This window comes from Hylobates moloch, unplaced genomic scaffold (assembly GCF_009828535.3).
Source record: "Hylobates moloch isolate HMO894 unplaced genomic scaffold, HMol_V3 SCAFFOLD_11, whole genome shotgun sequence".
Lineage (NCBI taxonomy): Eukaryota > Metazoa > Chordata > Mammalia > Primates > Hylobatidae > Hylobates > Hylobates moloch.
In genome coordinates, this window is record NW_026652286.1 from 39,133,213 (window position 1) to 39,160,459 (window position 27,247).

Here is a 27,247-nt window from a genome sequence, read left to right on the forward strand (position 1 = left end):
TAAGGAATATGATTTTTTTGTTATTGTATGATGAAATGTGTCGATATTTGGAACATCTGCATAAATCATTGAACTGGTATTTTCCAAATGACCAACGCTTGGTGTTAAAAAACTATGCCTGGGGAAAAGACTAGTTCAAAGAGCAAGATCAGCAGATTTTAATATAACAGAATAAGAAAAGTTTGGTTCAGAGTCTACCTTATAAATAACATTTAAGAAACCACTACCACTTGTTGAATTTTGGTGTGGTATCAAAGAATATCCACAATTACCTGATAAGGCTATTAAAGTACTCCTATCTTTTCCAGCTGTATGTCTGTGTGAGACTGGATTTTCCTCATACTATAAACAAAACAACATATAAGAGATTGACTGCAGAAGCAGGTATGGGAGTCCAGCCGTCTTCTATTAAGCCAGACGTTAAAGAGTTTGGCACATATGAGAAACAATGTGACTCTTCTCATTAAATTAATTTTTTTGAAAGTAGTTAATTTTTTTTTTTAGGCTGGGTGCAGTGGTTCACGCCTATAATCCCAGCACTTGGGAAGGCCAAAGTGGAGGATCACTTGAGTCCAGGAGTTTGAGACCAGCTTGGGCTACATAGCAAGACCTGGTCTCTACAAAAATAAAAGTGAAAATAAAATAGTTGGGTGTGGTGGCACATGCCTATAGTGCTAGCTGCCTAGGAGGCTGAAGCAAGAAGTTTGTTGAGCTCAGAAGTTTGAGGCTGCAGTGAACTTCGCACGACTGCCCTCCAGCCTAGGCAACAGAGCAAGACCCTGTCTCAAAAAATAAATAAATAAATAAATAAAAGGAAATAGTTTTTTTCCCAAAAAGTATGTTATTCGTGTTAACATATAACAAGTTTATTATATTTTGAAAATTAATGTTTTAAAATTTTCTCAGCTTTAACTTCTAATAGCAATAGATATAACTCACATAAATAAACTCTCTTTGGGGTCTTCAGTAAGTAAACTTATGTAAAGGGGTTCCCAAGACCAAAAGTTTGAGAACTACTGGCCCAATGAAATAAACCCAGGCATACTTGAACCTTCTAATAGAGACTGTCCTCGTCTCTAATCATGCTGCTGCTATGGCTGTTTTCTGCTAAATAATTCCCAGAAGGAATTAGAAGTGCAAGTCTATCTATAGCTTTATGTAGTGGCATCTTTCTGGACCCTAGGCAGCCTGGCCTCTCCCAGGCCCATCATCCTTCCTCCTTCCTGAAGGCTTGGCTCCTAAAGACTTCAGACTGGAGTGAAATTTTTCTCAAACTTGCATAATTACCGAGACCCAGATTTGAATTAAATGATTTGTATTTTGTTTCTTAAATAAGTACAAATATAAAACTAGGTACAACTTCCTTTGGCTTTTAGCTCTTATACAACTATAAAACCGAATATAGTTTACAAATTATAAAAAACTACAAAGCCATCAAATTAATAATATTAATTTCACATATATGTGATGTTTTTCTAAACTAAACTATCATTATGACTTAAATGTGGTGCTCACTCTTGTAGCAAAGTTCAGCAAACATATGCCACAATGATGACGGCCCAATTTTCCCACTTCCTTTCTCTATTCCAAGTACTGTAAAACATGCATCATTTTGTGCCACAATGTTGTTTAGACTTCAAGTGGCAAGAATACATTATTTGTGTATTAAGTCTGCCACTCTTTCAGTTCATTAACCTGAGACAAGTAATACTGCCTGGTGTGTACTAAATCCTAGACTCTTAACACTACCCCCAAAGTCATATTGTGGTAGATATGTAGATAATCCAGACTATACTTTTTAAAACTTTATCACAATGAAACACTAATTTTAAAAAATTAGTGGACAGAACTCATGAAAATATGTGTGTGGACCTCAGCTTGAGAACATTTCACTAATTAAGAGTGTGGGCCGGGTGCGGTGTCTCACGACTGTAATCCCAGCACTTTGGGAGGCCGAGGCGGGTGGATCACGAGGTCAGGAGATCAAGACCACGGTGAAACCCCGTCTCTACTAAAAATACAAAAAAAATTGGCCAGGGCGGTGGCGGGCACTTGTAGTCCCAGCTACTCGAGAGGCTGAGGCAGGAGAAGGGTGTGAACCTGGGAGGCAGAGCTTGCAGTGAGCAGAGATCACGCCACTGCACTCCAGCCTGGGCAACAGAGCAAGACTCTGTCTTTAAAAAAAAAAAAAAAAAAAAAAAAAGAAGAGTGTGGGCCAGATGTGGTGGCTCACGCTTGTAATCCCAGCACTTTGGGAGGCCAAGGCAGGCAGATCACTTGAGCCCAGGAGTTTGAGACCAGCCTGGGCAACATGGTGAAACTCTGTCTACTAAAAATACAAAAAATTAGCCACACGTGGTGGCATGCACCTGTCATCCCAGTTACCTGTGAGGCTGAGGTGGGATGAGGTGGGAGGATCACCTGAGCCTGGGGAAGTCAAGGCTGCAGTGAGCTGTGATTGTGCCACTGCACTCCAGGCTGGGCCACAGAGTGAGACCGTGTCTCAAAAAAAAAAAAAAGAGAGAGAGAGACTGGAGTCCACAATCAGACTGACCTGGATTTGAATTTGGACTCTGCCATTTGCCATCTGTCTTTGTGCATGACCCAACCTTTCTAAGCCTGTTTCCTCAGCCTGTCCCTCTTGGTTTTAATTTGTAAAAGTGTCTCAACCCCTTGGAAATACAGTATGTAAAGTGCCTGTCATAAACTTGTCAATAATGCAATTTTCTTCCTTTTCCCAAAATTAAAACTTAGGTCAAGCTTGTTTACCACTAAGGAGAGGCACAGGTATGGGACACTTCTGAAGGGTTTGTTTGCCTTCAAACAAACAGCAGACATCTCCAGGCTTTGTTTTCTACGGCAGAGATGGCTAAACTCTCTTTTTGGTCCCAGGTGAGGAACTGAGGCTGAGGCATGAGCCTCCAGCTCTGGGGAGGAACATGGCCTGGACTTTTGAGGCCTTGTTCTCCGAGGCCCCTCTGGCCCAAGATTTTTTTCTGCTCAAAATAAATACATCACTCTGCTTTGTGCTTCACTTACAGGGGGTGGAGCTGGCTCGCTCTACACGCTGCTTCTCACCCGAGGATATCAGTGGAAAAGCCCCAGTCCTGGGCACAGGCATGGCTGTGGACATGGGCATGAGCTTTATGGGGCTGCCACTAGCTGGCCAGAAACACTGCCCTAAGAGTGGACAGATGGAGGCCGTGGTCATGACCTGCTCATTGTGCTGTCAGGACCTGCCAGGTGTGGGCTCTTATCTCCTATCCTGCCAACATTTGCTCTGTAAGGACTGCTTCCAGGGCTTGATACAGGACCTAGGGCAGATTGCCAAGGCTCATGAGACTGTTGCAGATGGTAAGTACAAAGGCACCACAGGTTCACCTCCCACTACATAACAGGTCTCTTCCTGTTTCATAGGAACTGAATTTCGGGTGTAGAAAGAATCAGAATTTAAATGCCCAAGGGACGCTCATTGCTGAAAGCAATCTTTGGGGGAATCTGTGAGACAGAGTGAATCCTCTTGATGCCTAATATGTCTGTTTTGTAAGCTGGAACTTTACATGTTGGGATTTCCTTAAATTGGTGGCAGACTAAGAAGCCTGGGAAGGTTTTGATTCAAAGTTTGGCTGCCTCCCCAGACGGAGAGGATGTGTTCTGACTCACTAAAACTCCAAGGCAGAGAGAGAATGGCTGGCTGGCCGCCTAGGGTTAGTCAGGAACAGATTTTGAATAGAATCACACTGACTAGTGAGCTATTCAGTATTTAAGCTGCTGCCCAGCAGGGAAGAGCCTGTGTCTTCCTCCAGAATGTCAGGTTTCCTAGGAAACGGTCTCACTGGGAACTGTGCAGTCACTGGAGACGGGAACCGGGTCCCTTCATTTTATTATTCTAGCACAGGACATGTCACAGGAGTACAGTGAATATCCATTGAATGAAATTATGCAGTGAGAAAGTCAAATAAGTTGGCAACACTTAGAAATATCGTTGTTGATCTTTTCTGTTTGTTTTGTTCTCTGCAGTATTTCCCAAGTGATTTGAAGCACAAATCTAGGCTCTCTGTGAGGCATTATAGCACTGGTTAAAAATGGGGACTTCAAAGTGCTGGGATTACAGGCGTGAGCCATCGCACCTGGCCCACACTCTTAATTAGTGAAATGTTCTCAAGCTGAGGTCCACACACATATTTTCATGAGTCCTGTCCAATAATTTTTTAAAATTAGTGTTTCATTGTGATAATAGAGTTTTAAAAACTATAGTCTGGATTATCTACATATTTAAGCCCTCTGAACCCATGGGCAAGCTACCTTGCCTCTCAGAGTCTGCTGAGAGTTTGGAGTACAGGAGAGATATGATCTATTTTGATTTTTTTTACATTAATATATGGTTTTTAAACATAAACTTAGTTTTCCCTTAATCTTAATTTTAATTAACAAATCTTACTCTCTTTATAAGTGGCATAAATTTTAACAATGCCATTTAAAGGGCCTTTGATTAATATGTGAACTCAGTTACAAATGTTGTTAATATTGGCTTTTATAAAATAAAATGTAATTTATTTTCTTTGTAAGTACTCCAATTATCTAGCAAATAGGCATTCCTGATTAAAGAACTCTTGAAAATCCAGTGAGTTAAATTTATAAATACGGTGAATCATAAATATACCTTAAAAGTTCCAGCATTATAGAAAACCAAATACTTAATGTTCTCACTTATAAGTGGGAACTAAAGATTGAGTACATGTGGACACAAAGATGGGATCAGCAGATACCAGGACCTCCTTGAGGGTTGAGGGTGGAAGGAGAGTGAGGGTCAAAAAACTACCTATCAGGCCTGGTGCGGTGGCTCATGCCTATAATCCCAGGACTTTGGGAGGCCGAGGCGGGCGAATCATCTGAGGTCAGGAGTTCGAGACCAGCCTGGGCAACATGGTGAAACCCTATCTCTACTAAAAATACAAAAATTAGCCGGGCATGGTGGTGCGTGCCTGTAGTCCCAGCTACTCGGGAGGCTGAGGCATGAGAATCACTTGAACCCGGGAGGTGGAAGTTGCAGTGAGCCAAGATCGCACCACTGCATGCCAGCCTGGGTGACAGAGTGAGACTGTCTCAAAAAAAAATAAAAAATAAAAACAAAACAAGACAAAACAAAAAACTACCCATCAGGTACTGTGATTATTACCTGGGTGATGAAATAATCTGTACACCAAACCCCCATGACACACAATGTACCTATATAACAAACCTAAATATGTACCCTGAACCTAAAATAAAACTTAAAAGAAATAAATGAGGTGGTCAGGTTTGGTTCAATTCCAGTGCCTAAGGACAGAGAAGAGGGCTAATTACTGTGTTAGTCCCTCAGGCATAATGCGGTGTTACTTAACAATCTCTGACCCTGGCCCCACAGCCCTTGGACAGACCTGAGGCCTGAGTGATAGGTGGCTGCCATTGGGGGCTGTGAATAAAATCCCAAAAGGAGTTTTTTTTTTTTTTTTTTTTTGAGACAGGGTCTCGCTCTATCGCCCAGGCTGGAGTGCAGTGGTGCGATCTCGGCTCACTGCAGCCTCTGCCTCCTGGGTTCAAGTGATTCTCCTGCGTCAACCTCCCAAATAGCTGGGACTACAGCACGTGCCACCACACCCAGCTAATTTTTGTATTTTTAATAGAGACAGGGTTTCGCCATGTTGGCCAGGCTGGTTTTGAACTCCTGACCTCAAGTGACCTGCCTGCCTCAGCCTCCCAAAGAACTGGGATTACAGGCGTGAGCCACTGCACCTGGCCCTAAAGGAGTTTTATTAAAATCATGTTGGACAATGAGGATGCAAGGTATTGGGTACCATTGATTTCAGCAGTATTGACAGTATGAAGGATAGTGCCTGTGACTTTACCATAATTCTTCAGTAATGGTAAATAGCACTGTTGGTATTAGCAGCAGTAGGAGATGGCAGTCTCAATGCATCAACATAAGGCAGTCTGTGCTTTGGACCAAATGATATTGGGCCTCTGCAGCAGTGATGGCACCTTTTGTCAGCTTTGGTGATGGTGCCCTTCATGACTGTAGGGATTTAAAGATAGCCACAATTCTTTTCCACCACCCATCCCACTAAGAGGTGAAGTCTATTTGTTTCCCTTGAATCTGTATTGTTCCTATGACTTACTTTAACCACTGGAATGTGGCAGAAATGTTGCTGTGTAACTTCAAAGGCTGGGCCTCAGGAGATCTGCAATGTCTAAGTTTGCTGGTTGGAATATGCCATCTTGGGACTGGGCACAGTGGCTCACGCCTGTAATCCCAGCACTTTGGGAGGCCGAGGTGGGAGGATTACCTGAGCTCAGGAGTTCGAGACCAACCTGGGCAACACGGTGAAACCCCATCTCTACTAAAATACAAAAACTTGGCTGGGCGTGGCAGCGTGCGCCTGTAATCCCAGCCACTCGGGAGGCTGAGGCAGGAGAATGGCATGAACCCGGGAGGCGGAGCTTGCAGTGAGCTGAGATGGCGCCACTGCACTCCAGCCTGGGCGACAGAGCGAGACTCTGTCTCAAAAAAAAAAAAAGAAAAGGAATATGCCATCTTGGAATCCAGTCTCCATGCTATGAGCAAGCCCAAGCAGTCCCATGGAGAGTAGAACTGCGGTTTCTGCTTGACAATCAGTACCAGTTGCCAGCCATGAGTGAGGCTGTTTCGGACTGGGCCATCCCAGTATCCCAGATGACATCACTGAAGTAGAAGAACTATTCAGTCAACCCATGGAATCATTGAAAGTAATAAACTTCTGATGTTTTAAGCCATGGAAAAAAAAAAAGTTCCAGCATTGTTGGGTTAATATCTAGAATACATAAAGAACTCCTACAACTCAACGATAAAAAAAAAAACCTGATTTTAAAATGGGCAGAAGACTTGAATATACATTTCTCCAAAGATGAAGTACAAGTAACCAATAAGCCCAAGAAAAAATGCTCAACATCACTAATCACTAGGGAAATGCAAATCAAAACCATGATGAGAAACCACCTGAAGCGCATTAGGATGGCTATCAAACAAACCAAAAAAATCCCAGAAAATAATAGATGTTGACAAGAATGTAGAGAAATTGGAATATTTGTGCACTGTTGGAGGGGATATAATACAGCATGGCTGCTGTGGAAAATATGGCAGTTCCTCAGAAAATTAAAAATCAGATTATCATATGATCCAGCAATTCCACTTCTGGATATATGCTTAAAAGAATTTAAAGTAGGGACTTGAAGAGATATTTGTACACCTATGTTTCTAGCAGCATTATTTGCAATAGCCAGAAGGTAGAAATAACCCAAGTGTTAGTCAACAGATGAATGGATAAACAAAATATAGTATGTACATATAATGGAATATTATTCAGCCTTAATAAGGAAGTAAGTTCTGACACATGCTACAACATGGATGAAGCTTTAGGACATTATGCTAAATGAGGTAAGCCTGTCATAAAAGGGTAAATACTGTATGATTCTGGTTACATGAGATATTTAGAGTAGTCAGCTTCATAGAGATAGAAACTAGAAAGGTGATTTCTAGGGGCTGGAGGAATGGGGAGTTGTTATCTGATGGGTACAGAGTTTCAGTTTGCCCATTTTTTAATGGGGTTGTCATTGTTATTGTTGAACTGTAGAAGTTCGTTACACATTCTGGATACCAGTCTCTTATTAGATACGTGATTTGCAAATATTTTCTCCCATTCTGTGAGTTGCTTTTTCATTCTGTTGGTAGTGTCCTGGGATGCACAAAAGTTTTAAATTTTCATGAAGTCCAACTTATCTATGTTTTTTGTTGTTGTTGTCTGTGCTTTTGGTGTCACATTCAATAAATCATTGCCAAATCCAATGTCATAAATTTTTCCCCTTTGTTTTCTTCTAGGAGTTTTATAGTTTTAGCTCTTAATAAGTTCAGGTCTTTGATCTCATTTAAGGTTTTTAACGTGAACGAATTATGCATGTGTCAAGGCTGTGTTTGACTCTAAAAGGAGAACATTAAATTCATATTAATGGCCTGGGTGCTGTGGTGGCTCATGCCTGTAATCCTAGCACTTTGAGAGGCCAAGGCAGGTGGATCACCTGAGGCCAGGAGAAGACCAGCCTGGTTAACATGGCGAAACCCTGTCTCTACTAAAAATACAAAAAAAAGTTGCTGGGTGTGGTGGCAGGTACCAGTGGTGGCAGGCACCAGCTACTCGGGAGGCTCAGGCAGGAGAACCACTTGAACCCAGGAAGTGGAGGTTGCAGTGAGCTGAGATCACACCACTGCACTCCAGCCTGGGTGACAGAGTGAGACTCCATCTCTGTCTATATGTATGACAATTACCTGAATCATAGTATTTGTTGCCAAGTTATTCTAATTGCAATGAAGAATAAAAACAAAAGCTTTGGTGTCAGTGTATTTGGCCATCTGAGTGTCATTCCTGATCTGCCTGCCATTACTAGTTGTGTAATTTAGGCAAGTTACTTCATCTCTCTGCCCAAGAGGTTTTTTTTTGCCTGTAAAATGGGGTTAATGGTGATAGTTACTAACTCATAGGACTGTTGTGAAGATTAAATGAGGACATATACATAAAGCCTTCTGTACTATGCTTCGTTTATAGAAAGAAGGTAAGAAAGGTAAAAAAAAACAAAAAGTGCTGTTATTTAGAACTTGAGAAGATGTAAAATAGGGGGAAAAAGCCTGTTAGATGGAAACATGCTTAATTTGGGACCAGAGAGTCAATTTCTCATATAATATGTATGATATGTAGCATCTTATATATATATATATATTTTTTTTTTTTTCTGAGGCGGAGTTTTGCTCTTGTTGCCCAGGCTGGAGTGCAATGGCGCGATCTTGGCTCACTGGAACCTCCGCCTCCCGGGTTCAAGCGATTCTCCTCTCTCAGCCTCCTGAGTAGCTAGAATTACAGTTGCCCACCACCATGCCCGGCTAATTTTTTTGTATTTTTAGTAGAGACGGGATTTCGCCGTATTGGCCAGGCTGGTCTTGAACTCCTGACCTCTGGTGATCTGCCCACCTCGGCCTCCCAAAGTACCGGGATTACAGGAGTGAGCTACCGCGCCCGGCTTCTTATATTCTTTAGTAGGTCTTACGGTCTGGCTAGGCCGTGGTTCCCTTCCACATTTGCATTTATGGGTAAAAAGTTGAATAAACTTCCTCTTTTTTTATTTTTCTGAGACGGAGTCTCACTCTGTCACCCAGGCTGGAGTGCAGTGGTGAGATCTCGACTCACTGCAAGCTCCACCTCCCGGGTTCACGCCGTTCTCCTGCCTCAGTCTCCTGAGTAGCTGGGACTACAGGCGCCCACCACCACGCCCGGCTAATTTTTTGTATTTTTAGTAGAGACAGGGTTTCACCGTGTTAGCCAGGATGGTCTTGATCTCCTGATCAGCCCGCCTCGGCCTCCCAAAGTGCTGGGATTACAGGCATGAGCCACTGCGCCTGGCCTAACTTCCTCTTTATTACTTGGAACTATTAGGACCCTATGTGGTGTGGTATTTGTTGGTTTGTATGTCTATCTCTCCCCCATGGATATTTATTGACTACTATGTACCAGGCTGTATGGTATTTAGGGTGCAGAGATTAAAAGACAGAGCCCTTGACTTCAAAGAGCTCATAGTCTAATGAATGACAGCCAAATAAACAGGTGATAATAATACAGTGAAGAGAAGATTGTTTAAAGTTCAAGCAAAGGATCAATAACTCTGGTAAGTTCTCTATGTACTAGGACTGGCAGATATCAGTTGCCCACTGAATATTTTCTGAAGGGTCAAAAGAATGGCTCCCAAATCAGCTGTCTGATGAAAGGCAGAGCTGTCACCTGTCTCTGGCTAGCCTGGTGAAATACCCAATACCTGAACTTAGATTTCTGGTCTGTAGTTTGAGAAGCCATGTTTGGAGAGAGTTTTTAGTGCAGTCACTTTGTCCAACAGAGTAGGAACATAGGCTTTCTGGAAAGTTTATCCTCTTTCTGTGAATCTGGGCAGAAATCTGTGTTTTTTTTTTTTAAAGTAAAATGTGAGAGCCGGTAGAGGGATGGCAGGGGAGGCGGATAGAGGCTGAGGAATAAACAAGTTCCTAGCTTCAATGCCTTCAACCGGATGGAGCCACACTGCATGGGGCTGAATTCATTTCTATAAACCTGTTTCTCCTACTTGCTGGGCAGAGCCGAGCAGTTGCTATGTTGAATGGAAGAGGGGCTATGCCTGGTCTCAGGGTCTGTCCAGCTGGTTTGCAACTCTAATTCTTCAACAGAGCCTCCCCAGGGCTGTACTCCTGCTCTGGGGCTTGGAACTGAGGGGATGGCATGAGGTAGGCATCTTCTCATTCAACCAGACGGTGCCTTTCATGTCTGTAACCCCGCAGCCCAACACAGAACGTGATACAGGAGAGGAGGTCTTAAGTGAATATTTATTGAATAAATGACTTAATCAATAAAGCCTCGGTAGGAGGCTTTTTTCGCTTGTGATCTGTCCCTTTTTGTTCTTCAAGTGGGAGGTACAAAATGCATTTATCAAGCACTTACTGGTTGGCAGACACTGTACAGGCATTATCGTTTGTAAACTTCACAGCAGCTTTATAAAGTAGGTATTAGTATTCCCATTTTATAGACGAAAAATGTGAGGATTGGGATATTTATAGACTAAGGTTAATAACTACTGCCCGGTAAGGTCAAATTCAGGTTCACCTGTCTTCAAAGCTTGCTATCGACATTGTAGCACTTTGCTCAGGGGGAGAGTCCACACTCAGAATACCAAACTGATGAGGAGATTCCATGGAGAATCTTTGAAGAAAGAATAAATCCTGCAGCCTGAGCCAGCAAATATAAATATTTTTTAATTAAACAAATTTTTAACTGACAGGTAAAACTGTATGTATTTACAGTGTACAACATGATGTTTTGAAGTATAGATACATTGCAGAATGACTAAATCTAGCCAGTTAACATATACAACACCTCACATAGTTATCATTTTGGTGGTGAGAACACTTTACATCCACTCTCTTGGCATCTTTCAAGAATACAATATATTATTAACCATACTTATCATGCTGTACAATGGATCTCTTGAACTGACTCCTGATATCTAACTTGGATTTTGTATTCTTTCACCAACATCTCCCTAACTACCCTTGCCCCCTGCCAACCACTCTAGCTCCTGGTAGCCGCTCTTTTACTCTCCGCTTTTATGAGATCAGTTTTTTTAGATTCCACATGAGTGAGCTTATACAGTATTTGTCTTTCTGTGCCTGGCTTATTTCACTTACAATGTGCTGTAAGTACAACCATGTTGTCACAAATGACAGGTTTTCCTTTTTTTTAATGGTTGAATAGTATTGTGTATATTTGTCACATTTTCTTTATCCATTCATCAGTAGACACTTAGGTTGATTCCCTGTCCTGGCTATTGTGAATAGTACAACAATGAACATGGGAGTGCAGGTATGTCTCTGACATACGGATTTCATTTTCTTTGGAAATACAGTAGTCCCCTCCCCCCACATCCAAGGTTTTGCTTTTCAAGTTTTTAGTTACTCACAGCCTGAAAATATTAAGAGATTTTGTGGGGGGCAGGGGGAAGAGAGAGAGAGTGAGAGAGAGAGAGCGAGACAGTAGAGGCTGCATTCATGTTGCTTTTATTACAGTATATTCTTATAATTGTTCTATTTTATTATTAGTTATTGTTAATCTCCTACTGTGCCTAATTTACAAATTAAACTTTATCATAGGTATGTATGCACAGGAAAGATATAGTATATATAGGGTTTGATACTATCCACTGTTTCAGGCATCTTGGAACATATGCCCCATGAATAAGAGGGGGACTATTGTATACTCGGTATTTGAATTGCTGGATCAAGTGCACATCTTTAATTAATACAGCCACAGCCTAGTTGGGATTCTTCCCAGCAACTAGGAAGATGGGTTTGCGTCACCTCTCAGGTACTGAGGAGACCAGCTGGGCAAGATCTTCAAAAGCTAATGATGGGGACCAGAGCAAAGGTAGGAGTGTGGTGAGAATACAGTGGCTTAGCCATGCAGTGGGATGGCTAGGTACACAAATGCTGGCTATTGGAATTGGATTTTCTCAGCCAATGAGAATATCTACTTGGGGCTATTTACTTTTTTGGCTAATTAAAAATGGTCTCAGGTCAAATTCTATCTGGAAAGTTGGCCATTGAGTACCAGAATGATACTTTAAGTAAATGTAGCAAGCTCTGAAGGGAGCTAACAGTTTCAGGGGAAACTGACTCTTACCATACGCTGGCTCTGTCTTCAAGGTTCTCAGAGTTGCTGTGGTTTTATTTGTCATTTTAGGAAAGGGAAGGGGGAATTAATTGGATATTTCCTTCCCCATGTGAGGAAAAGGAACATTACTTATTGTTTCTCTTCAAACCAATTAAAAGACAAATCATGGCTGGAAGACTTTGATACTGAGATGCAGATTTCAGAATCTTCTTGTTTAGTATCTTATTTTTCCCGTTTTCGAAGTTGGGGTTGCAGCTGGAAGTCACAGGCCCTAGAGCTCACCTGGACACTAGCACTAATTGACTGGGCAATCCTAGGCCCTTTCTGGCTTTCAGGGCTAGACTTAATGAGATTTAAGAACACCAAATAACTACCATAGCCCCATGCTTCTTGAAGCTAGTGAAGGGTGACAGCATCCCCCGAACACTACTAATGCTGAAAGGAGGAGCAATCATGGTCCCTCAGTGGGCAGGCCTTGGGACTTTAGGAATATCCAAAGAGAGGGAACTGATGCAAGATGCTACAACCTTAGAGTCAGAGAGGGAAATGACACTTATCTTAATGAGCAGCTCAGCTGGAGGGGCTCTAATGGTCTTGGGTGGGAATGGGAGGCCAGGGGTGAGATATCAGCTATAGGAGCCTGGGAGGTGGGTGACTACTCTTTGCTCATTCCAGGTGCTGCAGTGTGTCCAGCCTTGGGAGGTCTGTTGTGGGCAGTGACTCAAGTCTCCCAGGTGAAGGGCAGGCTGCTGAGCTGGGTGTGCAGCAGGTGCGGAAGCTGGAGCCCGGAGCCCTATCAGTGGAGTGGCTTTTTAGTTCATGAACAGTTTCCTCGCCTTAATTGGCTCTCTAGGGCCCTGGGAGTAGCACTGGCACCCCAGAACAGGACCCATTACTGGGAGAGCAATTCCCCCGATAATGGAAAGGAGGCAGGCTGTGTTTTGGGGGAGGTGCTTGTGCTGCCAGTGCTGCTTGGAAGGCTATAGCTAGAACAGATTTGCTGAGGGAGGGAGCTCGAGATGGCTGTGATTGATGGATGGGATCTTTGAGGAGCCTCTTGTCTGCTGGAACTTTCTGATTTAAGGGGGAGCAGTTAGGGTTGAGTGCTGTGGAGGCCAGAAGGCAGCGAAGGCCCTTAATCTCCAACCCCTCCTGCATAGATGAAGCATCAGGAGTCCAGGAAGGGCTAGGATCCTGCTGAAAACCACATAATTGGTCACTTGCAGAGCCAGGAAAAATATCCAGCTCCCTTGCCTGACAGTCCAGGGCTTTCCTGGGCTTGAGGGCCAGTAGAAACTACAGACACAGAATAGGATGCTGCCCTTGGTTCCCCAACTGACTCTCTGTCTCCAGGCCCAGCTGGAAAAGGGATCAGTGGCTTTGCATGGAGTGTGTCAGTGCATCAGTTTTTGGATTGACTTTTAAGATTTGGGATGAAAAGAGACAGAGGTGCTACCTTGGTCATTGAGGATCTATCAAATGAAATGAGCCCAGACTCATCCTACCTGTACTTTTTGCATTATACGGTGGGTACTTTTTTGGCACAGAAAGCCTGTTTCACAGCCAGGTGGTTCCTAGGAGCATGGGCTCTGAAGGCCGTGGATCATGCATCCATCTCCAGCCCCAGCCAGTCACCTGGCTTTCATAGCCAGATTCTGACTCTTGGCTCAGGCCGGCTGTCTGGCTCTTCCTCACAGTCCCTGGATATCTGCCTGACCTCAGTTTATTCCCTATTCTTTCCTACAGTGATATTTTTCCTGACCTCACTTCACTTATTGCCACTGTGATTATGCTTCCAAATCCTCTAGCTTTGACCCTGATCACGCCCTCTGACTCCGGGACTGCACTTCTAGCTACGTAAAGGCTTCCAGTTGCTTGCAGTTTAGAACAGACACTTAGCATGGCCTCCAAGTCTTTTCTTAATCTGGTCCCAAACTAATGTTATAGCCTTATCTCCTGTCATTTCTCTGTATGTTCTAGCCTTACAAGACTTTCCAAAGAGACCTCACACTTTCATATCTATAATTCTCCATTTATGATGTTCCTTCCTCCTGAAATGCCTTTTCTTGCTTGAAACATCCTACACAAACTTGCAGGTCCAGCTCAGATGTGACCCACTTAACAGAACTAGAGTTCACAAAGATGGATGTGGGCTTGGAACAAGCAAAATCCCCGTAATCAGAATTAAACCCCAAAGGGTGAGGCTAGCACAATTTAAGGAGCTGTTGCTTTAGGCCAGATGGCATAAACTTTCTGCACAAGGCTAGATAGTAAATATTTTAGGCTTTGTGGGTCATACAGTCTCTGTTATAACTACTCAGCTCTACCACTGTAGCAGAAAAGCAGAAGGCAGCCATAGACAATATGGAAATGAATGGGCATTACTGTATTCTTTATTTACAAGAACAGGCAGTCTATGGTTTTCTGACCCCTGTTTTAGGTTCTGTCTGGGGAAATTGGGTGGTTTCAATCTGTAGGTGACACCAAGTAGGAATAGCTGTGCAGGAACCAGGCAGAGTCAGAAAAATGTGCAAGGGACTTCCAGGTAGGGAATAGTGTTAAGATGAGGCACATGGAGGGGAGGGGAAGGCAAATATTAGAAACAGGAGGGAGTTAATTTTGGCTGGAGTATGGGATGCTTGAAGGAGAGAAGTGGGGATTCCATTCAGAAAGGAAATTTAGGGCCAAATTGTGAAGGATCTTGATTAAGCTATTCTGTGGACAGTGGGGAGCCATTGAAGGTTTTTGATCAGTGGAATATGGTCACATATCCTGAGGTCAGGAGTTCAAGACCAGCCTGGGCAACATAGTAAGGCCCTGTCTCTACAAAAAATAGAAAATAAAAAATAAATTAGCTGGTTGCACACCTGTAGTCCCAGCTGCTTGGGAGGCCAAGGCAGGAGGATCACTTGAGCCCAGGAGGTTGAGGCTGCAGTGAGCCATGATCATGCTACCACACTCCAGCCTGGGTGACAGAATGAAACACTGTCTCAAAACAAACAAAGACAAACAAGAAAAAAACAAATTCATGCTGGCCCAATGAGAAGAACGATTGGAGGAGACAAGACTGGATACAGGAAGACCTGCTGGACAACTGCAGCTGTCCAGGCCATTGGTTCCTGATTGCTGGGCCTTGAACCAGTGCTGGTCTGAATGCCTAAGAATTGTTTGTGATGCTTGCTAAAAATACAGATTCCCAGTCCCACACCCACACACAAGAGATTTGGGTTTGGTAGATTCAGGATTTCTAACAAGCTCTCCAGATTTGGGCATCACTGGTCCAGGCAAGGCAGAATGAGGCCTGATATTAAGAGGGCAAGAATGCCAGAGAAAGGAAGGCATAGATAACATGAGATTTGGCCACTGCTCTCTTCTTCCTCCTGTTACCTACCTCTGTTCATGACAGCGCCTCCACTTGACTTCTGTTCTTCACACACCACCACTAGCCCCAACATCCTAATTTGCTTGTGTCCTGTCAGTTCTCTTTGAAATGAGTCTTCTTTTGCTTTTTTCCATTTTTACCCTCATTTAGGGTCCCATTAATGCTCAGCTACCCTGACCTCCCTGTGTCCAGTCCATCAAGTTAATCATAAAGCCCAGCTCAGTCACTCTCCAGAAGCTTTTTGGGCTGCCTTTTATTTTAGGATGAAGGTCAAGCTCCTGAGCTTAGCATTCTGGTCCCTTCAGGAACTTACTCTCCTGCCAGTCTTTCCAAGCACATCCCTGCCACTCCCCCTCATCTGGTTGCTCTGTGCTTTTGAAATTATGCTGTACTTGTAGTTTTGCCCCATCCTAATGTCTCCTCCAGTCAACCCTGTTCATCCTTCCCTTTTTCCCTCCCTGCTTGTGTGTGACTGGATCTTCCTGGTGGGTAGAGTTAGCTGCCAAGGGAGACCTCCCAGGACCTTTGTGCATCATAAATGTGTGTCTTCTCCATCCGAAGTCCTAATTCTCTGCTTGTGACGGACAATTGGTCACTATGGCAACTGACTGTGACGTCACAGGATAAGGACTTCAGGTGAAGTGGCAGGAGCAGGTGAGTATGTAGGAGACAGATTTCAATGTCTGTTGAAGGCACCCCCACACCCTCCTTCAGTGCCGGGGGCATGGAGGGATATCTTGGGCTCCTGCTGTTTTTTAAAATGATGCGGTGAGAGTGTGTGCCTGGCATCTGCGTGCTGCAGCAGTGTGGGGCTGACAGAATGTGTCAACTTGAGCTCTGGCTGTGCAGGCACCGCTGCTGCGTGAGCCTGTTATTCCATTCTGGATTGCTATTTTGATACCCAGATTGCATCATTCTTCCTACGTATAAACAGGGGGTCCCCAGGGCCCTGCAGCTACTCACTTCACCACCAACACTGTTGTTGTGATGAGCTCTATTTAAATGAGCTGCCGGATCGGGGCAGGTTCCAGCCACACATGAGCACTGTCATTTTGGGGAACATGGAGGGCTGAAGGATTTTTGGATGGAGTCCTAAAAGGCTGAGAGTGCTGGCTCCCGAGCCGTGCAGAGGGCGACAGAGCTAGTTCCTGAAAGTTGAAAATGTCGTTTTCTTCCTTCTGAGCTTCTATTCCAAGGCACCCAGAGGATTAGGAAGGAGATGCAGCTAGGAAGAGAGTCGCCTCTTTGAGGTCTCCCTCTTGCTGTTCAGTTTGGGAAAATTGCTGCAGAGCCTTCGAGATAAACAGAAACAGGAGGAGTCAACCAAGCTCTTTCTTGCAGGAGTATCTCAGGTGAGCTAGAGAAATGCAGCCCTGGCTGAGGATGCATCAGAGAAAGGAGAGGATCCAGGCTGCTCCCTTTACCCTATCCAGTATCCACTCCCCGAGGCTTAGGCCTTGCAGCGTGGCTGGCTGCAGCATGCAGGGTGGGTGTTCCTGGGCGCTTGGTAAGCACCATCCTCTGGGACCTGTGGTGATCTCACCTGTCGCTCCTCTGACTTCTCTCCCAGGTGTTGCTCTAATCACAGCAGCAGGGCCACAGATAAGCCTGCTGGCAGCTGGGGCAGAAGCAGCAGTCACTTTAGGGGTGACTTGGACAAAAATTTGTCTTTCTAGCAGGGTCTGGGTATTTGGGGATTGGGTGCAACATGTTTCATGAAGGTGGTGCTGCTCTGAGTGGTGGGTTGGAGGAAGCCCTCAGGGGCTGTGTGGTGGGGGCCTTAGCTGGTGCTCAGTGGACTGGGGCTGCCTGGGGGTGGGAGGGCAGAACTGTTAGTGAGGATGTCCAGCCTGCCAGAGGATACAACTAGAGTGTTTTTCTCGTTGCTTAGTGTCTGACAGGGGCACAGGGAGGTAGAGCATCTTACCTGTGGCTACAGAGGTAATCAGGGACTGCTTAGTGGTTCATGGTATCACCTATGTTATACAAGGGCCATGTGATTTTAGCTAAGCTCCTCCCTGTCTCAGGGCCTCCATGTCATCATCTGTGTGGTGGGGAATTGGCTGGATGAACAGTGAAGCTCTGTCCAGCTTTGGATCTACGGGTTGGAACTAGCAGAGGAGCATCAGGCTCCTCCAGTGGATGCTATTGCTCTGTTGGGATCAGAGCTCGGACCCCAGCTTCAAGTTGTCTGGAGCCCTGGACAAGAGCTGTGGAATGAAGGCTTCCTAACCCTCAGAGGATTGCTTAGCGTTGGCCTCAGGCTTATGCGATGAATGTGTCCTCACTTGGTGGCCTAAGCTGACCCGATACCAGCTTTCTGAGACCTCTTTGGGATTTCTCTCCTCCCCTGCCTCCCTGGTGTCCATGTTGCCTTGACCCTGCTGTTCATATCTGAAAGGTAGACTACCCAGTGTGGGCCCCACTTCCTTGCTGCCTTGCTAAGTCCTAGGCTTAGCACATGTTCTAGGTCCCAGCAGTGGTCCTTGTGCCAAACCTCAGGCTGCACTCTAGGCCTGCCCATGGCTCCTGCAGTTGAGCTGGGAGTCTGGCTCCCAACTCAGTGCCAATCCCCGGGTACAGGGATATCAGGTCACTACCTGTCTGTTGGGAATCTGCCCTTTTCTCTGCCAGAGGGGAACTACATCACAGCTGAATTCAGAGTCTTTCTTAACTTCTTAGAGTCTCTTTTTAAGTGGGGTGAGCCTGCCTTTCTCAGCTGCATGATACAGGAGACAGCTATCAGGCTCAGCCACAGGGGAAGGGGATGCTCTCTCTAAGGTGCTGGGTCTCAAACTTGGTTGTACATTGTATTCACCTGGGGAATTTTTTACACATGTAAAGTGCCTGGTTCAGAGAGTTGTGGTGTACAGATGAAAATTTGTCCCACACCTCTCAAGGACCAGAAGTGTTTGTACTTGTGACAGATGGACTAAATGTCCGCCGCTTTCAGAGCTGCTCTCCTAGGCTCCTAAGTTCTCAGGAACACCTGTGGTGTCTGTGACTTCCTCATTCTGGAGGCAGAAGCCCCACATCTCCTGGGGATAATCGTGTGGACTTGGGGCCCTGTCTCTATCTTTCTCAGAATCAGTGTTCTTGTATGTGAAATACGAGAGTAGGGCTGTCGTTTGAATAATAATTAACTGAATAAAATAGAAAAAAGCATGATATCTAAATAATATTTTACATGCAATGTGATTTAAATATGTATTTATAACTAAATATTAAATATTGTTAAGTAGATGTTTGGTTATACACAGCTCTAAGAGTTGATATATTCCAGTTGTCTAAAGTAAAACTTTGTTTTGATATCCTCATTAAAAGATGGAGAATCTCTTTAAAAATAAGAAAAAGTCAAGGTTGACACAGCTTGATGGGGTTAGGGACCTTGTGAGGGAAGAGAAGAATTTCTGGACAAAGACGTTGTGACACGAAGGGAGTGCATGTCCTTTGGGTCCACTCTGGGGCCTGCAGCCTCCCTGGGACAGTACCTGCACCACTGTGATGGTTCTCCATCTCTGCTCTTTGCTGCACAGCCCCTCTTAGAGGGCTAATCTCTTAAATCCAGGCTTCCTTTCAACTACAAGCTTATTCCCTGACTTTCTGACAGGGATGATAGCCAGGGTGCCATTTGGCTCTCTGTTGCTTCCTAGCTTGCCCAAGAGAATATTTCTTTTTTATTTCTTTCTTTCTTTATTTTTTTAATTAATTTTTTTTTTTTTTTTGAAGACAGAGTCTCACTCTGTCGCCCAGGCTGGAGTGCAGTGGCATGATCTCGGCTCACTGCAAGCTCTGCCTCCTAGCTTCAAGCAATTCTCCTGCCTTGGCCTCCTGAGGCTGGGATTACAGGGTGCCTACCACCACCCCTGGCTAATTTTTTGTATTTTTAGTAGAGACTGGGTTTTGCTATGTTGGCCAAGCTGGTCTCGAACTCCTGACCTCAGCTGATCCTCCCGCCTTGGCATTTGGGATTACAGGCATGAGCCACCGTGCCTGGCATCCAGAAGAAAAAAACATCTGGCTGCTGTAGGCAGAGTAAATGGGTTGGATAATTTGTACTCCCCTGCATTCCTATTCCTTCATTGTAATGGTGTAGAAAGTAAGGTTGAGTGAAAGGGGGTGACTTACCCAAGGTTACATAGTTAGATACTGCCAGCCCTGGGCCTAGAACTCATATTTTTCAATTAAAAGCTTTTCCCAAGCCCCACATCTCTGCTTTCCTTATAAACCTGCACTGGCTTTTTTTCCAGAAAACTTCCAGGTGGCTTCTTACTACTTTCAGTGCTGTGAATGCAAGGAGTACACGTGGAACACACAAACTCCCGAAAAATGCAGTCCTCTGCCAGGCACGGTGGCTCACACCTGTAATCCCAGCGCTTTGGGAGGCTGAGGTGGGTGGATCACTTGAGGTCAGGAGTTCGAGATCAGCCTGGCCAACATGGTGAAACCCTGTCTCTACTAAAAATACAAAAATTGCCAGGCGTAGTGGCAGGTGCCTGTAATCCCAGCTACTCAGGAGGCTGAGGCAGGATAATTGCTTGAACCCAGGAGGCAGAGGTTGCAGTGAGCCGAGATTGTGCCACTGCAGTCCACCCTGGGTGACAGAGCAAGACTCCATGTCAAAAAAAAGAAAAAAGAAATGCAGTCCTCATTTACCATCATCAGCTAGATTCTTAGAAACTGTGATTTTAAGCAAAACAATGTACAGCAGTTCCTTAAGTAAACATGCTTTTGTTACAACGTTGATGAAAAAAACTGGTTTCATTATATGTCATACTTAAAGTTGCCATTTCCAAGAACCTATCAGTGATGTTAAGTGAGGACTTACTCTATAATTGTTCAGTCTACTAAAAACCAGGTAATATCATTTAATATCAACTGTGGTTTATTTTTGTGTGCAGACATACGAACAGGTATTTAAAATGCAATGTGATATTTGTGTACTGGAAGGATGTTCAGGGTGCTGTGGGAACCCAGAAGAGGGACTAATTAACTCATCCTGGGGGAAATTAACCCTGCTGCTCAAAGGTGGAACATTTGAACAGGTATGAAAGGATGAATAGGAGTTTATCTGAAAAGGAAAGGGGCAAGAAAGAGTATTTCAGGAAGAGGAAACAGCATTTTTCACAGACACAGAGTTGTGCAAAAGTTTGGTGTATTCAAGAGATAGCAGAGATGTTGGGCATGGCAAAAACACGTTGTATGGCAGGCAAAGCTAAAGATGAGATTAGAGGGAGATAAGGTCAATTTGCAAGGGGCATTGAATGCCAAGCTGAGGACTTTGGCTTTAAGGCCAAGGGAGCAGAGGATGTGTGATGAGGCCTTGTTTGACCTATTCAGTTCTTTCTCTTTTTTCATTCTGCTCATGAGGCCATGTTACAATGACTGATGTTTGGGCATCTGGTACCAGGGAAGTCTTGTGGAAGTCGTTTTCAACAATTAGAGCAGCATTTCTGTCCTGCGATAGATGAGGTCTCCTCAGGGTGAGCCAAGTGGAAGGGAGGGACAGTAGCCTTATTCCCCTGGATGATGTCACCTGTGGAGAGCATCCTTCTCCATCTCTGGCCATTGTCCTTGACAGGCAGGAGAATATGCAGGACATTCCAGATGCAGTCCTGTCATTAACACCCATGGCTCTGCAAAAACTCAGAAAGTTTTTCTTTTCTTTTTTTTTTGGTGGGGTGAGGGAGTATTAAACTATTATTTTTCATGATTTTATGGATTTCGATTTTCCTGGGATGTATCAGTTAGCTTTTACTGCATAACAAGCCACCTCTAAACTTGGTGGTTAAAACAACTAAACTTTATTTATTTTATGATTCTACAGTTTGGCTGTTTGGGCTGGGATTCTCTGGGTAATTCCTCTGGTTTGGCCTGGGCTTAGCTAATTATGACTGTGTTCACTCTTGCATCTGTGTTCAGCTAGTGGGTTAGTTGGGGCTGGCTGGTCTATGATGGCCTCAGGTGGGATGCCTAAGACAACTGAGATCTCTCTCTGCATGATTTCTCATCTTCCAGCAATCTCAATGCCAGGTTAGATTTTTCACGTGGCACTCTTAGAGTTCTAAGAACAAGAGCAGAATTATATAAGGCCACTGAGGTCTAGGCTTGGAGAATTTGTTGTCACTTTTGCTGCATTCTGTTGGCCAAAGAAAGTCACAAGTTGAGCTTAGATTCAAAGGGCGAAGGGTCCTACCTCTTTTAAAAATTAAAAACTCATCACTGACCTGAAGCTCATGGAGAGTCTTACCTTTTGATGGTAGGATTGCAAGCGTATGGATGCAGGGAGGGGAAGAATTTGTGGCCATTTTTTGAATCTACCACTCAAACTAACTTTCATCACCAGAGAGAGTTGATAATTGAGTTTATTGCATTATTGTGAATAGGATTTGAGGAATCTTTTGAATCCAAAGTTGACATTCATGGAAGACCATGTGATTTCTGAAGTTTTATCTAATTTAATCTGCACAGCAACTCTTATTTTCCCTATTTTACATATGAAGAAACTGGGGCACAGAGCAATTAAGTGAGATTAAGTGTTTTGCCCAAGGTAAGCCTGGTATTTGGACTTACATTTGTCTGACTATAAGTCTGGAGCAACTGCCATCATATCATTCTTTCGTAGTTTGAAGAGATGAGACAGAGGAGATTTAGCAGTACTGCTGCATTCACTGCCATAGCCAACCCCTTTCCAGATCACCCTCATCCCTGGACACAGGTACCTTGCCCTACTCCAGAGGCTCATTTTCTTGTTCCTAGTAGGTTGACTGCTCTTGCAGTGGGCCGGCAGAATCACTGTGGTCTCCAGGGTGGGAGTCTTTTGCTGCTTTTATAGTCCAGAAGCCCACTATGCTGAAGAATATGTTAGAGACTGATGTATTTCTCTGGGGAGAGATTGTAGGTCAAGCTGTTCATAGGTAAAATATATATATATATATGATGCATCTAACATGGACTATGGGGAGAGAGCCCTCCAAAAGACCTCTGAGCCTCAGAGGCAGACGGACTGGTATATGCCGTACTAAGAGAAAAATACCGCCTAGATGAGCAGGCGGGGAGGCCTTGCCTTTCTCTGACTAAAGCCTTCTGGAGGCTGTAGCTTCGAGATCTTCCAAGTCATCCTGCTACGTGGTAACCTTAATGACCTGGAGCTGTGCCCCAGACTAAACTGATTCTGGATCTTGGCTAGTGATGGGAGCTGTGCTCTCAGGGATGTGGAATGAGGAATGGGAGCAGCAAGAAGGCACCTGATTGTCAGAACCAAAGCAGGGTTGGGCCTATAGTAGCATGGTTTATGGGGCAGGGAGGAAGGTAGGACCAGGTAAAGACAAGAATGTGAGGAGACCAGATGGTCTGTAGGGAAGGCCCCAATGGGATGGTCATGTTCAGGGTACCCACATACTAAATGCAGGCTATGGCATCAAGTGTAGTTCATTTTGGCAGACACGAGTATTGCCACGTATCTTGGTGTTGTGTATTAGAAAGTCTTATGTCCAGGCCTTAGGTATAATCAGCCATGTTACCCTGACTCTGCTATCTTTCTTGCACAGAGCTCATCTCCTGTCCTGGGTGTAAACGAGTATATCTTACCAGGGATGTAACTGAACATTTTTTTCTGCATTGTGTTCCTACTGAGCAACCCAAGATGGCCAGGGTAAGTCAGGACAAGGAAAGAAGCAGCTGATCTTTTTCAGAAATCTGTGAGGCCCCTGTCCATAAGTCTGTCTATCCATCCATCACTCCATCTGATTTGTTACTTCTCCATCAGTTTTCCTAATCATCCATCCATCCATCTAGAAGAAAATAAAAATGCATGAGTTGGGGGAAACAATGAGGGGGTTTTCCATTAAGTGAAAATTACTGACTTTTTTTGTGTCAATCCCTTTAGCAGAAGGTGAATGTAAGTTAAGGTATATTAAGAGTTGCTTACTGTCTATATAATTATTTTTCTGTCTCTTACAGCTCTTACTGAAAAATACCAGTACTGGGTTTTGTTTTTTTTTTATCATCCTAAGTTGAAATTCATGTACCAGCCTGGATTAAATGGGTTTATTAATCTTGCCTGTATTTAACAACTATCACCTTTTTCCTGAATTTCTTAAATTTTTTATCACTTATTGGCCGGCAGCCCTTCTGTTCCTCTTTCCACTAGGGTATCTTTCCAGTAGGGCAAATTAGTAAATTAGTAATTTACTAATTTACTTACTTGTTCCTGTGTCTGATTTGTGTTGAATGTCTCACATGTGCCAGGCCTTGTGCTGGATATTAGGGAGATCGACCCATATACTGTACTTTCAAGGAATTCATAGTTTAATTAGTAGAACTTTCAGAATTCACATCAGTTTGGTGGCCTCTGTGATTCAAGCACAGATTGGCCAACTTTTCCAAATCTCCCCTTCTCTTGATGTTTTATAATAGCCCTGGCAAGATATTTGCTTACGAAATGAATGAACATTTGGACTAGGAGAGGCCTAGGTACCCTCAGATCAGGCAGAGCCCAGGTGTGGGAGCACAACTCTGAACGCTGGTCTGTACTTGCCCTTTCTTGGCTGCATTTGACCATCTTGCTGTGTACTGCCATATGTGGGCCTTCTCCTCTCTGAAGCACATTGAATTTCCTGCTTTTGCCGGTGCTTTCCCTCTGTTACAACATTTTCCTCCCTTACCTGCCTGGTGAACCTACTTGTCATTCAGTATCCAGCTCAAATGTTTCCTTGTTGTAAAACCTTTCCTAGCCACTCCTAGACTGAGTTCCAGGAAGGCTTCCTTTGCTTCTTTAGCATATGTTGCATCCTTTTTATTACAGCATTACTCAGTTAATGTATACCATCCTGTGTGCCGTGGATAGCGTGAGATCAGATCCTTGGCTTATGCATCTGGGTATCCTTAGCTTCAGCACAGGACTTGTGTGAACAGCCCCTGAGACAGCTGCTGCTGCTGCTGCTCCTCTTCCTCCCTCCCTCCCTCCCTCCTTCCCTTCCTCCTTTTCCTTCTTCTCCTTCCCCTCCTCCTCTCCTCCTCCTCCTCCTCCTTCTTCTTCTTCCTTCTTCTTTTCCTTCTTCCTCCTCCTCCTTTTTTGAGACAGGTCTTCCTCTGTTGCCCAGGCTGGAGTGTAGTAGTACGATCTTGGCTCACTGCAGCCTTGACCTCCTGAGCTCAAGCGATCTTCCACCTCAGTCTCCCTAGTAACTGGGACTACAGGCATGTGCCACCACTCCTGGCTAATTTTTGTATTTTTTGTAGAGATGGGGTCTCACTATGTTGCCCAGGCTGGTCTGAAACTCCTGGGCTCAAGCAGTCCTCCTGCCTTGGCCTCCCAAAGTACTGAGGTTACAGGTGTGAGCCACCATACCTGACGTAGCCACTGTTCTTTTGGTCACAAAGGATGCTTCCTTCCACAAGCCCCAGCATGTTACCCCCAGACAGCTCTGCAGAATAGATTACACTTCAAACTAGTGGAGGAATAGGCCTGCAGGACCCCTGTCTTTAGAGCATTTGCCACTTGTGGAGGCAGAACCAAATGAGGATAACATCAGTAACTCCAGAACTCTCTGCTTCCAGAACTGCTCCGAGTGCAAGGAGAAGAGGGCAGCACATATCCTCTGCACCTACTGCAATCGCTGGCTGTGCAGCTCTTGCACAGAGGAACACCAACACAGCCCTGTCCCTGGGGACTCGTTCTTTCCTCGGGCCCAGAAGGGATCTCCAGGTACCAATCCCACCTCTCCCCACCCACTCCCATACCCTAAAGCAGGGCTGAACCCTAAGATCCCTGGAGAATAGCTCTCTGATCTTGTTTTCTTGCTGGGGGAGAAGGTAGGGACAGTCTCAGAGCCTTTCCCAAAGGAAGTCTCTTTCAGAGTCAAAGGGGTGACTCACTCTCATCCCTCCCTGTTGGGGGTGGGGGTGGATGAGTGTGGATGAAATGATATAGGGAGGAAAGTGTTGAATTATTGTGGAAGCTAGGTGAGCTCCCTGCCTTTCCCCTGTAGAGTAATCATGCCACCCTTCTGATTTATTTACTTGATTAACTTAGTCTGGATTAGGGCTTGTTTGTCTATCCAGCACCATCTGTTTTATTTTATTTTATTTTATTTTTTTTGAGATGGAGTCTCACTCTGTCACCCAGGCTGGGGTGCAGTGGCATGATCTTGGCTCACTGCAACCTCCACCTCCTGGGTTCAAGCGATTCTCCTGCTTCAGCCTCCCGAGTAGCTGGGATTACAGGTATGCGCCACCACACCCAGCTAATGTTTGTATTTTTAGTAGAGATGGGGTTTCGCCGTGTTGGCCAGGCTGGTCTTGAACCCCTGACCTCAGGTGATCCACCCGCCTTGGCCTCCGAAAGTGCTGGGATTACAGGCGTGAGCCACTGTGCTTGGCCGCCCTCTGTTTTAAATGACAATCTTCTTGAAAGTCTTTTCTCAAGGCCCTTGAATTGTGAGAGGGGTTCTACATCTGTCAAATCCACAGGAACCGGAGTTCATGATCCATGTGATCTAGCCTGGAGCCTGGCAAGGCTGGGTAGCTGGTTTCAGCTCCATTAAAAACGGAATCCTGATTAATGAACAGGTTGAGGTTAATTGTGAAGGATTCATTATTTTGCAGGAGATCTATGTGGAGTAGTAGCAAGCGCCTTCCTCAGCCTCTGGCAGGTAGTGGAATGCTTGGGCTTGATGGTGTGCTATTTCTGGACAACTGGGCAAATCCAGCCAAGCTCAGCCCAAAATCATCCTTGTGCCCCGGAGAGTCATCTCCTGTTTATATCACTTCCCCCGAGCTCCGTATTTCTGCAGTGTCCTCTGAAGGCTGAGGGCTGTGCAGCAAAGCTTAACTGAGAGGTTTATCTACCTGAGCAAGAGAAGCCCACTTTCTCTGTCTTCTCTGGCAGGAGTGAATGGTGGTTCCGGAGACTTCACCTTGTATTGTCCTCTACACACACAGGAAGTACTCAAGCTATTCTGTGAGACATGTGATATGCTCACTTGCCATAGCTGCCTAATGGTGGAACACAAAGAACACAGGTGGGGCTGACAGACTGCCTGAAATGGGCTGGGGAGGGCTCTGGATTTCTTACTTGTGAGAGCTCTGGGACTCCCCATGCATCGAAGTCTTCTCCCTGCCCAAGCCAACCTGCAGCCCCTGGGCTGAAGTTTTTCTCTGCTCCTGTTGTAGGACTTCTCTGGAAAAGGCCTAATGGGCCAAGAGCCTGTGGTGACTTAGACTTTCCCTAGAAGTCATCACAGCTTCCATGGGTCTGGCTGAGACAGTTCCCTGTGGAGATTCCCGCTTGGTTGGCATGCTCAAAGTAGGACTCAGCCCTTCTCAGCGTTTTCTCTGCCTCATCCCCTAGGTGCAGACATGTTGAAGAAGTTTTGCAAAACCAGAGGATGCTTCTGGAAAGTGTGACTACACAGGTGGCACATAAGAAATCCAGTCTACAGACATCTGCAAAGCAAATTGAGGACAGGTAGCACAGGCTAGTGCCTTGCCAGTGCTGGAAATGCCCTGTTCCCGCACACCCGGGGTTCCAACACCAGGCCGTCAGTTGTAGTGCCTTTGAAGAGGAACTGTGGTTAAGCAGATGTGGGCATAT

The 27,247-nt window shown here is 44.8% G+C and overlaps 1 protein-coding gene across 1 annotated transcript in view; it reads left to right on the forward strand.

Moving 5' to 3' along the window:
- Positions 1-27,247, forward strand: part of LOC116476134 (tripartite motif-containing protein 66-like) — a 43,974-nt gene that overhangs the window by 7,465 nt on the left and 9,262 nt on the right. Inside the window, exons 3-8 of the mRNA XM_032165858.2 lie at positions 2,755-2,892; positions 3,042-3,354; positions 23,202-23,305; positions 25,213-25,360; positions 26,543-26,675; positions 27,005-27,121. Of these exons, the coding sequence (XP_032021749.2) occupies positions 2,866-2,892; positions 3,042-3,354; positions 23,202-23,305; positions 25,213-25,360; positions 26,543-26,675; positions 27,005-27,121 (842 nt within the window). The 5' untranslated portion in view covers positions 2,755-2,865. The remainder of the gene's footprint in view (positions 1-2,754; positions 2,893-3,041; positions 3,355-23,201; positions 23,306-25,212; positions 25,361-26,542; positions 26,676-27,004; positions 27,122-27,247) is intronic.